At 37.5% G+C, this 15,356-nt stretch overlaps 1 protein-coding gene across 2 annotated transcripts in view; it reads right to left on the bottom strand.

Annotated features, from left to right (window-relative positions):
* The window catches only part of LOC5564068, a 131,627-nt gene extending 120,352 nt beyond the window's left edge, over positions 1-11,275 (bottom strand). Inside the window, exons 1-2 of one of the 2 annotated variants that reach the window (XM_021848405.1) lie at positions 10,568-11,275; positions 10,191-10,478 (exon numbers count right to left, since the gene is read on the bottom strand). In XM_021848405.1, the coding sequence (XP_021704097.1) occupies positions 10,191-10,260 (70 nt within the window). In that variant the 5' untranslated portion in view covers positions 10,261-10,478; positions 10,568-11,275. Of the gene's footprint in view, positions 1-10,190 lie in introns of both variants that reach the window. The other variant, XM_021848404.1, reaches the window with a different exon arrangement.
* Between the last annotated feature and the right edge of the window lie 4,081 nt (positions 11,276-15,356).

Here is a 15,356-nt window from a genome sequence, read left to right as displayed (position 1 = left end):
ACTGTGGCTCTAAACGCTGAAGGCACAAGGGACGTGCTAATTTAATTTACTTTTCTGACTCACAACTCAGCCGGTTGGTAGCCTCCAGATAGTAGCGTAGAAAATCATAAGCAGAAGCAAAACAATACCGGGCGGTCGTTGATGGTTAGCTTTCCTAATGGCCGCAGGCTTTTGCGATATGCGCTAAGCTTGTGAGACGAATGGGGAGGTCCACCTGTTTGCGACATGTCTCGTTAGCTCGGTCGCCAAAGCTTCCGAACAAATCGAAGTCAATTAAAACCGAAAAACAATTATCTTTATTTTTTCACATTTTTGTGTCTTGTGCAACACATCTGTATGCATGCAGGCCAACCGGCATTACGATTGATACCCGATGTCGAGCGGCCATCACCGTGGCTGGGCTGTGAATTGCTTCTGCGGCAGTGCTTCCCAATCCGTCTCTAAATTCCAAACGTTTTGAAATGTTCAACAATTTAACGTAATTGGTTTTTATTTTAATCGCCAACCTTTTACTACTTTCGTCATCAAGATTGTTGGTTATGAGTCAGCTCAACTTTGAACCAACTTTTTTGCTTTCATGTCCAAAACAGCACGGTTCATTTGCTTTTTTAGATACTGTAATTTTGTAGAGGTTAGGGACAAATTTCTCTTTTACATCATGTGGTGTAATCACTGTTAATCCTTTATACTCACAACTTTTATCGCTTATTTCGATATCAAAAAATGTTTCATTATAATTTCTCCTAGAGGAAAAAAAAAGTACACTAATGTGCAAAAATTTCCCAGACAACCAGAGCTCGCCTAAAAGTTCACGTAATAACTCGTTAATTCATACAAATTATATCAAACCCGCAAAACACGGTGGATAAAATCGTCAAATTGACGAGTTTTCTCGCATAAAATGCTTTTTTTCTGAGTTCTATGTACATTTTGTTTCGTCCCGTACACTCGTATAAAGAAAGTCGAATCAATCCATAGCAGCTGTCAAATCAACATTTGTTGTCATGAGTTAAGTCGCATACGATCACAGGTTAGTTCGGTAGAAAATTTATACACTCGCATTATATGGTATTATTCATTACATAATATATGCACGTATATCGCCTCCACTTTTGTATGTAGGAAGCCTTTTCGTGGCATCTTATAAGTAAAATTTTGCTCATGCAAAGCCTCTAGGTGATTTCGTTATACGTAAATTTTGGTTGTCTGGGTTGAGGTCATCCTCTAAAAAACTGCTTTTTCACATATCTGTGAATACACGTCTAATTGAAACTATCTATGTCTCATTCGAAAGGCAATGAGTTAATCTTATTTCATAACTTTTTTTTTACAAAACCCTTTATTGGATTTTGTTTACTAAACTTTCACTTAAAGCAATGGCATTTTCCAAATGCTTCACTAAAAAAAACATGGCTTATTCTCTCAGCATTAGATCCACCAAAAATTTCAATCCAATAAGGCGAAGAATCTAGTATTTTTCTGAAGGGTTGTCTGATATTACCCGGAATGTAATTTATCGGAAGACTGTTTACCGGAAAACCATTTCCAAGGAGAACCGCTTACCGGATTTTTTTCTAGAATGTTGACGAAATAAAAAATCTGAAAGACCACCAAAAATAACGGACATAAGTATCGGAAAGGAGTCTAAGATTTCTTCATGCTTAATCATGTCGATATGTACCATTTTTTTTCTGCATTTCATAGATAATTCATTCTTCTTTTAAAAATAAGCTGTTCTTTCTTTCTTTATTATTGCTGAACTGCCTAAATATGGCTACAGCTATATCATTTTAATAATATAACTTGGGGAACTGACGGTCGAATACTAAAATTCAACCATCAGTTCTCCAAGTTTCCGAATAAATACACAATGATAAAAATTGTCAATGCAATAGATTGTGCTACTTTTGCCCGAGTGTAGGAGAATGTCGTTTCCGCAAACGACAATACCCCGAATGCAAACTGATATTCACCCTATGTGATTCTTTCGAGTTTCACCAATCTCAGAATATTCGGGAATATGTGCGAAAACGACTAAATATATTCTTCTTCTTCTTCTTGGAATTAACGTCATCACTGTGACAGAGCCTGCTTCTCAGCTTAGTGTTCTTATGAGCACTTCCACAGTTATTAACTGAGAGAATTCTTTGCCTTAGTTGCCATTTTCGCTTTCGTATATCGTGTGGCAGGTACGATTATACTCTATGCCCAGGGAAGTCAAGGAAATTTCCATTACGAAAAGATCCTGGACCGACCGGGAATCGAACCCAGACACCTTTAGCATGGCTTTGCTTTGTAGCCGCGGACTCTAACCACTCGGCTAAGGAAGGCTCCTTATGATTGTTTATTTTTCTATCACACTGGCACTGAAATCGGGGAACAAATGTTAAAAAACTGACATGCGGAGAAGAGTAGCACAATTAGGCAAAGTTCACGGGAAAAGTGGTAGCGTTAGCGTAGTTATGGTATACTTCGTAGTTTGGATACTAGTAACATTCATGTTTATTTTTGATAGTCTCATTCAGACTGCTTTCAAGAACAAGGATGGGGAGTATTTGTCGATCCAATCTTAAACAAGAATACCAAAATCATGAATATTGCTATTCCCAGCCACACCCATCTTTACCGTGACATGAGATAGGGGGAGCAAATGTTGATGTAGCACTTACATAATGCGAGGCCACCAACTCAGCGACATCCTTTTAAATGAATTCAAAAACTAAATTTAATTACTTACTGAGGTAACTAAGAAAATACTATTTTGACGGAAATGAAAATTTTTCTCGTCCGGTATGAAGCACGGTACACTACGATCTTCTTGCTAGTAATGTTTTGTTTTATTCAAGTATTTTGGCATCTTGATATTTGTGTATTGTTTATTGTATAATCTTCGATAATAATATCGTACAGACTAAATGGATAACCTATATTCTTAATCCTAGTCTTAAAACAGTTTGTTCATAACTTAGAGCCTACTATAGTGTCCATTTCCCGGCCTTTTTGCTTGTCCCGGGATTCGTGACAAAATTGGACCTTAAACTCAAATGCTGTATGTAATAGGCCTCCAAGCCCAAAACAAAACATACTTGTTAGCCATCTATACCTCGGTAGCGCAGCTATTGTTTGGATTGTAAACTTTTTTACACATTCATCACATACCTCTGAAATTATTTTATTTTCCTGATAAAGGACGGTAAACAGCGAAATGAATTCTCTACCTGTAGATTTCATAAAATTCCATGCGTTACTTCATTTATGCGGTGGAAATAAATATTTTGTTTTGAATGTTTTGAAATTATGAATGAGTTTGATATTACTTCCGGAAACCATAATCACAGACAAACAGACGTTACAATTAGAGCAACTCTCGATCAAACTCATAGTCACGAGAACATGTACGCCCAATGCTAAAATTAGTGTGTTTGGCCGACATGCCAACGATGGCGTTAGTGTGTAAACGTCAAACGCGAACAAAAACAATGTGAGCGCTGCGGGTGGTCGATTGGCCACCCACTATATTTTTGAATCGACCGGTAAAAAGATGGTCGATGGACAATGATCAGAGTGTGACGTCTGTGACGAATTTGTTTCCTTGTTCCTTCCGAAATGTAAAATAAAAACAACCCCATTGTTATTGAGTAAAAACCCCTGTGGCATTTCTGTCGACATTGATACCTAAAAATATTTCAAGACTTTTGTTTTAAATGTGGTTTACTTTATGAATAAATCAACAGTGTGATTATTAAAAAAAAATTATCGAAATAATTTTCGTTACATGTTGTCTCTGTAATAAAAAGAACGACTCATATGATAAGAGCCGTAGCGTGGCCTCACGGCGCCCTTAGCAAACCTTTGGGTACTTAGAGGCGCCCAATTTTGTTTTCATGATAAAGTTTGTTTGCGATTTTTCGTAATATTTCCTTAACAGCCATGCGCTCAAGCTGTAATTTATTTATATAAACGGTGTAAAAGCTAGCATTACTGTGTAATTACAGTTAAAGTGAATTCAAAGTGGGAAAGGCTTCACAATCGTCAAAATAATAATATAAGATATAACATCAGTATGCCTCTAGAAGGGCCCTTACACACTTTATATCAATTGTAGTTATAGAGCAATGTTAGCTTTATGTATATCTTTTATATGCATAAATTGCAGCATGGTTACTTTCCATCGAAGATTTTTTTTCAATATACTAGGAAAAAAACAAAAAGTATTATAAAGAGACATGAGTATTCACTCATTAGTACATCAACATATTTGTCAAATACCAATAGAAGGTGTACAAGTTAGTTCTTCTTGAGAACTGTTGAAGAATACCTAAAAGAACTTTTGAAGAAATTCATATAGAAATTATAGTTCATGAGACGCATCTGCAGAATAAAAAAATCTGAGCACGGCTTTCAAAAATCTTCTTGAAATCCCTGGAACATTTACTTTACTTTTTTCGCTCTCTTGTATACAATGTGCAAAGTATATTTTTACTTGTTCAAACAAAATTGCAGAGGCTTATACAATGATAGGCAAAATAAAGTGCCCACCTTACCAGTTTTCGAATTTTTCTCATTTATTTGGTTCAAATTAAAGTTAACACACGTAAATCTTTTTTGGTATTTTATTTTTGATATTCTTTTAAAGTTGCACTTACGAAATTTTGATAAAAAAAGAATTTTACTCAAAGAAAAAGAAAATCAATTTGTATTGAAAAAAAAAATAGTGACAAAATAAAGTGCCCACTTCCTTCTTGGCCCCAGAAAAGATGATTTAAGAAAAATAAAAAGCTATTTAATAGTTAATCTGTCCTCCTTTGGCCTTAAGGACTTGCTGGAGGCGCTTCGGCAGGCTTTTCACCAGGTTTTGTAGGTGTTGTGGTTCTAGTTCTTCCCAGGCGCGCTCCAAGGACTCAAAATAATTATTTTTGTTGGTAACACCAGTTTTGTCAACCCTGGCATCGAGAATCGCCCATAAATTCTCGATGGGGTTGAGGTCTGGGCTTTGTGGAGGCCATTCCAGCGGTTTAATCCGACAAGACCGGAAGAAAGACTTTGTCTTCCTGGCAGTATGCTTCTGGTCGTTGTTCTAGATAAATATGAATTTCTCATCAAGGCCCGTCTGGTTCAGCAAAACCTCCAGATTTTCCCGCAAGATGTTGATGTAGGAATCTACCGTCATTATTCCGTCGGTTTTCACGAGGCTTCCTACTCCACTCCATGAAAAACACCCCCAGACCATCACATTTCATCACATCACACCTTCATGCGTCACCGTTCCTTGGATATAGCGCTCCTGAAGCTCGAGCTGTTTAACCGAAAGCGGCGGGCTCGTGTGTGGGGCAGAGCGCCACATCCAAGGAACGGTGAAGCATGGAGGAGGAAATGTGATGGTCAGGGGGTGTTTTTCATGGAGTGGAGTAGAAAGCCTTGTAAAAATCGACGGAATAATGACGGCAGATTCCTACATCAACATCTTGCGAGAAAATCTGGAGGTTTCGCTGAACCAGACGGGCCTTGAAGAGAAATTCATATTTCTCTAGAACAACGACCCGAAGCATACTGCCAAGAAGACCAAGTCTTTCTTCCGGTCTTGTCGGATTAAACCGCTGGAATGGCCTCCACAAAGCCCAGACCTCAACCCCATCAAGAATTTGTGGACGAATCTCGATGCCAGGGTTGACAAAACTGGTGTTACCAACAAAAATAATTATTTTGAAGCCTTCAAGCGCGCCTGGGAAGAACTAGAACCACAACACCTACAAAACCTGGTGAAAAGCATGCCGAAGCACCTCCAGCAAGTCCTTAAGGCCAAAGGAGGACAGATTAACTATTCAATAGCTTTTTATTTTTCTTAAATCATCTTTTCTGGGGCCAAGAAGGAAGTGGGCACTTTATTTTGTCACTATTTTTTTTTTTTCAATACAAATTGATTTTCTTTTTCTATGAGTAAAATTCTTGTTTTTTATCAAAATTTCGCAAGTGCAACTTTAAAAGAATATCAAAAATAAAATACCAAAAAAGATTTAAGTGTGTTAACTTTAATTTGAACCAAATTAATGAGAGAAATTCAAAAACTGGTGAGATGGGCACTTTATTTTGCCTATCAGTGTAGGCATCTATAATGATTTTGATTAACAACTCCTTTAGAAATCATTTTTGCTGTTGTTTTGTCATTAATCTTTCAATAAATGGAAGAAATTTGTCAATTCCTTTATATGAAGTTTAATAAAAAAAATAGTCCCTTTTCAATTTTTTTAGTGGCGTCACAGAAAATTATGAGAAAATTTGGGTTTCGTAAATAAGTTTTATTTAGAAGTTCAATTCCAAAGTACCTATTAATATGGAGAAATAGGAAATTGTTTTATTAATTAACTAGTTGGCTCGGCAAACGTTGTATTGCCATACAGTAGGCCGTTTTAATATAGGGACGTTCCGATATATCGAATCAGTTTCATCAACTAGTTCCTTTTTGCTACTCGTAACTTCTCAAATTGATATGTTTGGCAGAACTAATATTTCAATCCAATAAAGTAATGAATAAAGATCACCATAAACGTTAAAAAGCGTGAACATAATTACCACCTACGCAACAATACGAAACTTTGTGTTTCGGAATCCTTTCGATATATCGAAACCAAAAATATCAGAAGAAAGTCACACGAAAAACCAAAAGTAAAATATTGTTTCCCAACATTTTTTACCACTATGATAATCCTTATACATTGAACTTTTGGTAGAAAATGTTGTATAATGCAAAAACATCAAAGTGAACGTTCACGAACAGCAAAAAAGAATCGGTTGGCCAAAATAATTCGATATATCGGAACGTCCCTAATTTATTATACTAAGAAGACTCCCATACAAAGTGACAGCTTTATTTTAGCTTAGTTTTTCAAACATTCCAGGTGAATTTCTTAAACTGTTTGTTCACAGAAACACGGAACTCTTGATAATCAAAATGAAGAAAGAATCATTCAAATCCTTAGGCCCGTTCTCAAGCCATTTCGTGACGTACAAATACCGTTCCATTTTTATTTATATAGATAAAATGCGCTTGGAAACATTACAGTGATTACTCGTGAGAGTAGTTTAATAAAAGAAGATTTCAACTGTTCTAGAAATCTCCACACTTCTCCTTCTTTGAGTTGAATTTCAGAAATGATATTGTAAGTTAATCTAAAATTAGTTAGTTCTAAATCATCTCCACTGAATCAAACATTTTCGAAAAACTAATATTAGTCAGTGTAAAATATGTTCAAACTAAGGAACCATGCCCAGCTCACATGGCATCATATGAAAGGCCAGTTCAGAATTTTCTTAGATAACTATGTACCGTACTCGGAGAACCCTCTTAAAGATTCTGTGAGCTTCTTTCAGGATTTTGTGAGAATTCAACCTGTGATTTCGTGAAATTGTGTTTGAAAAAATATAGCTGTTACGCAATGACTTTCGTTCCTGCTCAATAGAATTGTTGTTTAGTGTTTTCAAAAATTCTTTGTCATCCTTATCAATTTTATTTGAATATTTCCTTATTGTATCTCAATATAAACCTCTAGCTTTATTTATGCTTAATCCAGTTTGAACGCTTAATGGAAATACAAGAAAAATCACTTAGAGATTAAACAAGTAACTATATGAACCAAAGTTAAATTTTGAAATTATTGTATGGGTATCGCCCGAAATATCAAATAATATGATAATCATCGATAGCGATTCAAGAGTTGTTTGAAATTTCCATTATTACATTAAGGAATTTCTTATGAACTTGTAACCTAAGAGGCGTACTAATATAACAAATCTCTCAAAATTGACCAAATGCGTGAAGCATTTTTTCGCCCTACAAAGACTGTCGCCCTTGGCGGGCGCCAACCTGGTCAACAGCACGCTACGGCACTGCATATGATTCAAGTAGGTATCGATTTTACTCGATATTTTGTTGGTATCGATACATACTTTTTTCTAATACTACTTTCAAGTAAAAGTATCGATACTTTGATGGTATTGTTTCAACCTTAGTCATTATCGGAATTGTTAGACAAATATCTAGTGAAAAATATCTTCAGAGATTCGAATAAAGCTCATGAAATTATTCCTTTTGATTAAAAGGAATATCTTCGAATATATTGTCAGATTTCTGGTAGAACTACTATAAGAGCTCCCAGTACCCGAGTAGACTGAGAAAACTGGAAGAATCTAATCAGGGATCCTGAGATAAATTTTTGGGGGAGTTCATGCAACGGTAGATCCAGAGAAGGAAATTCTTAAGAATATAACATTCTAATTCCATGGAATGTAACTGCAGAAGTACTTTCAAGTAATATGTATTATATAATTATATAATTCTCTGACCTGATTCCTGATGAAGCTATGCCAAATAAAATGACAAGAGAAGCTTCCGAGGAAACAACTCTTTTTTTTGAGTAGAAGAATTTCTCAAGATATCTTTGGTGAAATTCTTGAGAAGCCCATGAGATAGTTACAGGGTGTCCGCATATATTTCATACGAAATTTGAAAGCTAATCTGCACAAATTGATATTGATTTTATTCATTGAGGGATAACTTTTCCCAAATATTGTTGTTCGTATTACATACCGACACCCTGCACTTGTATTTTCAAAAGCATAACCCTCGATGCGGGAATATAAAAAAACTCTTTGCAAAATGCCTGAATGAAACGCTGGAGGAATTTCTCTTGGACTTGAAGATTTCACTATATCGATTTCAGTCCTATTCGTTACCAATCAAATCTTTTGACTTTTTCTAATCCACCAAAAACGTTTGACTGAACCCATTGTCTAGTCTATAAGTTAAAATAAAACGCTTTTTGGGTACTATTTTACCCATCGTAATATAAATAGGAAGATTTACGTCCTAGTGTTACTACATTTCATGCAATAGTTTAGAAAACAACATTAAAAAATACAAATAATTCTGAATTTGTCGTTTTAAGAGAAATTGGTGAATAATGCCTTTGAGGTATATCATCCTCCCCAGATGAAAATCCTTGCTACTTCCATGATCAACTAGGAGTTAGTCTAAAAGATACCAAACATAAAAATTTGGCACAGTTCGTTTGACACAAGCGAACAGCCAGAAATTAAATCCTGTAAGAAGTTTATTGCAATAACGTATGCATTTTCAGTGTGACTGTTATGCGGTTATATTTCAAAAAGACATGGTATTTGTTCGAAATTACTAGAACAATCTTGTGAATATTATTATGACAGTCGGATGTACTCATGATTTAGTAATCCTCATTTGTATCAACTCCAAATAGACAAAAATACAAATGTTACTCTTGTACAATTATGGGCAGAGAGGTATCATACTATAAATATAATTCTTAACGTGTTGAACTTGAACTCCCACGAATAAATAAACATCGCCTTAAAAACCATGACATTCCATACCATGTTCTGTATTGGTCACATCTCTGGGAGCACCCGTAGCCTGCTATAAGCTGGGCACTGTAACTTGAGAATGCATAAATATCGTCTTGCAAAACCATAACGTTCGATATGCATATTATGATTGAGGCGACTGGAACTTATCGCAGGGTCACACTTGGAGTCTCGCTAATAACTGCTTAAATATAGCCTTAAAAATCATGAAGTTTGATTTGTATATGGACATGAATCAAAAAGAGAACACAAATGAGCACTTTTTCGAAACCGTTTTTCCAGAAATTACTATTTCTTAAGCAGATATTCAACGGATTTTGCTTAGATTTTAGCATCCACTTTAAGATTAGTTTTAGCTTGCAAAATATCAACAAAGCTAAAGATTCGTACCAACAGAAAATATAAGCGACAAACCCTATAGAAATTCGTAACAACTCCTGTAGCCAACAGTTCAAGCAAGTTAGGCATGTTTCACATATCTCAGTCGGGGTTAGACACCGGTACAAATTTGAAATTAGTCAGAGATAGATAGTCTTTTACAAAAGACCTTTTTGGTATTTTTGTAGGAAGTTATGAATTGCATCAAGAACATATTGCCATACTTTTCATTACAAATAAATTGCAAACCACAGTTTGAGAAACTCTCGCGCAAAATAATCTGCCAAGCAGCAGCTAAGCCTGCACATGCAACATTACATGCCAGCAGCTCATTTTGGGCGTGCTGTCCACACACGTCAGTCATCAGTTCAGGCTTTCGCCCGCCTCGCCAACGACGACAACCACCTTAACTTCCTTACCTTCAATCACGCTGAGTTCGGCGAGTATCGTAAAACAGCACACCAGCAAAGCTTTTGCCAATAACATCATTTACGCGGATCTATACAGTCACTTGGGGACACCACCAGGGGGACGACGGACATAAACTGCAACAGCCTGCTGAAGTTGCTACTCGGGTTGCTCCTATCACGGCTCTTTCCCTCAACTCAATCGACTTCAATAGTAGGCTGGACAAGGTGCCTTTCATTTATAAAACGTGACGCAGCCTCACTTTCATCCCTTACTTGGGTTGCCACGGTTACCGTTCACTGCCCAAGGATAGAGGAAAAATGTCAGTGATCTTCGACACTTTTTTTCGTCTATGAAATTTTTCTTCTTTATTTGAAAAATACTTCACTTTTAGGGTATCGGTACGCGAACAAAACGAAATAAAAGATCAAATCAACGGATTCGACGGGTGAATAAAAGCTCAAGCGCAAAATGTAAACAACTGACTTTTTTCCTTCAATCGTGGAATCGGTGGAAGGCCCGGAGACGCGTATCTGCTTTCACATGTTGCTTTCACTTCAAGTATTATTACATCGACAACGAAATACACTTTTTGGTGCCTTTTCCTTTGTTTTAGCCACTGATCGATTGCATTCAACTTTTTAAATGAACTTTTTGTCACTCTCATATAAGGCGCGTTAATGACTGATTTACATTAATTTGGTGGTAAAAGTTACATTGAACATTCACCAAAATCGTACATATTCAACCTAGTATCTCTCAATGAATCATCGAAGATCTCATTGATAAGATGTCTCACACTAAAATATTTCGTTTCAAGCAATGTCAACGACAGAGCCTCTCAGCTGTACTTCTTCAGAGCACCACACAACACACTAGTATATCATTTAAAAATTATGTAATTTTTCACGCATGTAGTTTTGTGTCGCCGTTTTATCCAACAATGCAACTTGTTTTCGAACAACTACACCAACAACACAACGTCGTTCGCGATGCAGAAGCCCCCGCAGCCAAAAGACACAGAGCACGCTTTTTGTGAGTTTGTGAGAGCAGCGCACTTCCGAACCGTCTAAGCAACCGACGAAGACTGATCGACTCTGATCACGTCGCGGACCGAATCGGCGCCTACTGGCTGAGAAAAGGAGGCCCAGCTGTCTCTTTGGAGCTTGGAAACTTACAGCGATAGATCAAGTGGCCGCGGCATGCCACGCTTTTACAAAATCGCAGGGCTGGTACCTGCCGGTCTCTTTTTAGATACCAAGTCTTGGTGTTCGATCTGGTCTTTTAGTACAAGTCTCTAAAAAGTTTATAGGCGTTGCGTTGTGTGATAGCAGAGTATTTCGCAGATTGCATACTAAAATCTGTCATGTTAATTATTTAATTTAATTTAGTATTTAATTAATCATGAATAATAATTTTGGAAGGAATAGCATTGCTAATCGGAAGTTAGAGATGAAATTACATGATACTTTCCATTCTAGGTTACGCCCATCTTCTTGGTTGAAGAGATGCCAGAGACTCACCGACGCCTTCATAGATGTCAAGGAGATGGATCATGCGAAGGGTAATGGTCTAGGATTCACTATAAGCGAGAGATGCGGAGTCAAATGTGGTGTGCTGCAAGTGTGAATTAAAGCACCTTAACGTCACTCCATACGCACTTGTCTTCCAAGGATGAGGCACAGGTATTTCCACATTTTGTCCTAGTTGATTAGCTTTAGCTTAAGTGCCATTAAGCCGGAACAAATTTAAAATTTTACTTTTGTCACACCAACCACCATGCCAACCCAGTGGCGTAACTAGGATTTTCAAGGGTGCGGAGTCAGATTCGGGGGCCCTTCAAAAACATTAGGATTTTTTTATAGAAAATAATGAACCTTGAGTTCATCTGTTCATACCTGAAAAGAGAAACCAAAAGGAGACTGGAAAGTGGTATCTCGTTTCAGCCCCCGGATAATTGATTATTAGCTAAACAATGTATTTTTAAATCCAAAAAATCAATTTCCTTTAAAAAAAAATACTGTTCTATGACGTTGATCTTTATCAATATACTGGATTTTATAGGGGTTCTCAAACACTTCAAATTTAGGTCTCCACAAAACCTGATTTTCCTTGCCTGTGTATATTTCAGTTCGTTAAAAAAATCAACTCATACTGTGCTGAAATATTTTCAACCATGATTTCGGGGCCCCCAACAACGGGGCCACGTAAGGACTGCGCCCCCTAGCTACGCTACTGTTCCAACCCCACATTTTGTAAAATTGTTTTTTTTTGCGAAGATTTTCTTTAAAGATGGCTTATGACATTGTGCGTGCTATATATTTACACGAGTCCGACGGTTTTTTGGTTTGTGGTAAATGTGATTCTGATAAATTAAAACGAAATAACATATCAGTTATGTTTGTGAGATCTGATGGTGCTGTTCATTGCTTTCTGAAAAATATATATTGGAAAGAGCTATTTGAAATGGGAAAACCGCATTCGATGATAATCATTGTGCTACGCAAAGTATAATATTTCATACCAAAAGTTACTGTCGAATGTTTACTCCGTTTACTGTTCAGAAAATACTTGAAAAAGTATTCAAGTCTAAAGCCTCTATTTTAAGGCGAAGTAGGCCGTCATTGAAATTTGTACTGGGCATCGATGATTGTGGCTAACTCGTGTCACAATTGCAAACCAAAGAATATCGCTTGGTTTTGCACTAACATAGCTGAAAAAGTATCAGCATACTTTCTGCATGTAAGCGCTAGTATTGATACTTTTCTGTATCAATATTATTTATGTTTATTGGACAACATGGCTGCCAAAACGAATGACAGGCTACTTAGCCTTAACGTTCAACGCTCCGTCATCGTAACAATCGTCATCATCGAAATTTCGAAAGCAGTTTTTCTGTTCAAATTGAAAATTCTTCAACAAAAATGTGTTCACTGTGTTTCGGTTGGAGAATAGAATACAGTGAACACATTTTTCTGTAAATTTTCTTGATTTCGAACGAAAAAACTGCTTTTGCACATTCTGAAATCAATGACGGATCCTACCCCCTTAATCAAGCTCATCTCTAAAGTCAGTTTTCAATAATTTCTCACAAACATTATTTGATTTCTTATATCTAAGTGTTCTATATTACGCAACACTGTCATCCTAATTTGGTAAAACTAAATTAAGCTGTTATTAATATGTTGTCAAACGCGAACGTTCAACCTCGGGCTTTGCGTAACAGTGTAATGCTGCGACTGATGATTTATGATATCCTCAAGTGGTCTTTTACGAACTTGCAAAAAATGTACGCAACTCGTTGCAGAACTCAATTTTTACAGCACTCGTCGTAAGTATCCAACTCGGCAAGTCTCGTTGGATAAATGTACGACTTCTGCTGTAGAAATAATCATTCTGCAACTTGTTGCGTAAACTACTATTAAAATATACAGTAAGTTTTACCGAGCTTTCAACAGCTGGACAGTTTGGTAAAACTATGAAGACTTATTTATTATATAGTTTGTTTTTAAGAAAAAATATGCTTACATTTGAGAGGCAGACTTCAAAAGTGAGTGCCTTTAGAATACTGCTCACTTGATGGGATTAAGAAAAACACAAAGTGAATTTTATAGGCACTGTACTTAGAAATATTTTTAGAGAAATATTAGGTTAGATTCTATTGCTGTGTGCGTTTGAAATGCAAATATCAAATGCGGTTACAATAATTTCAGATTTTTCACAAGAAATGAGGTATCAAAGATAGATTTTTCGTATAGGGCGGCGGTGATTTATACAATCGTTACTAGGTGTTCTTTGATTGTTTTGTGTTAACGCATTTGGAGGAAGTTTAGTCAAAATTTGCATCTCAAATGCAAACAGAAATATGAGGAATCATACCTCTGCTGCCGTTATACGCATAATTGTCACATGTTCCAAAATATGAAGCCGAGAAAAACGCGATTAAAGATTGAGCAACATTTATGCTCCGTATTGATAGAGGTTATGATATTTTTTTTTTAATTTCCTCGCATGAGGAAATGGGTATTTTTTAGAGTCAAAAGTTGGTTTTTACGAAAATATATTACTTTTGATATGAAATTAAAAGTGGGACGGTTATGCCTGTTACGTCTGTTCACCAAAAGGTGCGGTTCAAACAGCGTCTGTTCTAGTATCCAGCGGCTGAGCAAGAAATGCTGAATCGCGCACAGCTAAATCCAAGGTGTTGGGCAAGATGCGACAACGCGTTATCGGGAGGCAGCCGCTCAACGCAAGGATGTGAGGATAAAATACCGTTTCTTCAACTACAGCATCATCAACGTACACTGCCCTCACGAAGGGAGACCCGACGATGAGAAGGAGATGTTTTACGCGCAGCTGGAGCAGATTTATGACGAATGCTCGCCGCGTGACGTGAAAATCGTTGTTGACGACATGAACGCACAGGTAGGACGAGAGGAGATGTACAGACCGGTGATCGGGCGGAACAGTCTGCACGCCGTATCTAACGACAACGGCCAACGTTGCGTCAACTTTGCAGCCTCTCGTGGTAATGTAGTCCGAAGCACCTTCTTCCCCCGCAAAGATATCCATAAGACCACCTGGAGATCACCCGATAATCTAACCGAGCACCAAATCGACCACGTTCTAAGCGACTGGAAATTCTTCTCTGACATTACCAATGTTCGCACATACCGCAGTGCGAATATAGATTCGGATCACTACCTAGTTGCTGTATGTATGCGCTCAAAACTTTCGAAGGTGACCAACTCGCGTCGAAGTCAAACGCCGCGGCTTAATATCAAGCGGCTACGGGACTCAGAAGTAGCCCAAGAATACGCGCAGCAGTTGGAAGTGGCCCTACCAACGGAAGAGCAGCTTGGCGCCGCCACTCTTGAAGATGGCTGGAGGCACATAAGATCCGCCTTAGGAAGCACCGCAACAGCAGCACTAGGTCCAGCGGCTCCGAATCAGAGAAACGACTGGTACGATGGCGAATGCGAGTAGTTGAAGAATGAGAAGAATGCAGCATGGACGAGAATGCTGCAACACCGCACGAGAGCGAACGAGGCACGGTATAAACAGGCACGGAACGGACAAAACCCGATCTTCCGAAGAAAAAAAAGCACCATCAAAGATAGACACACGGAAGTTCTACGAGAAGCTTAACCGTTCACGCAAAGGCTTTGTGCCACAAG

This window comes from Aedes aegypti, chromosome 1, assembly GCF_002204515.2.
Source record: "Aedes aegypti strain LVP_AGWG chromosome 1, AaegL5.0 Primary Assembly, whole genome shotgun sequence".
Lineage (NCBI taxonomy): Eukaryota > Metazoa > Arthropoda > Insecta > Diptera > Culicidae > Aedes > Aedes aegypti.
This window is presented reverse-complemented; position numbering and strand designations above follow the sequence as displayed.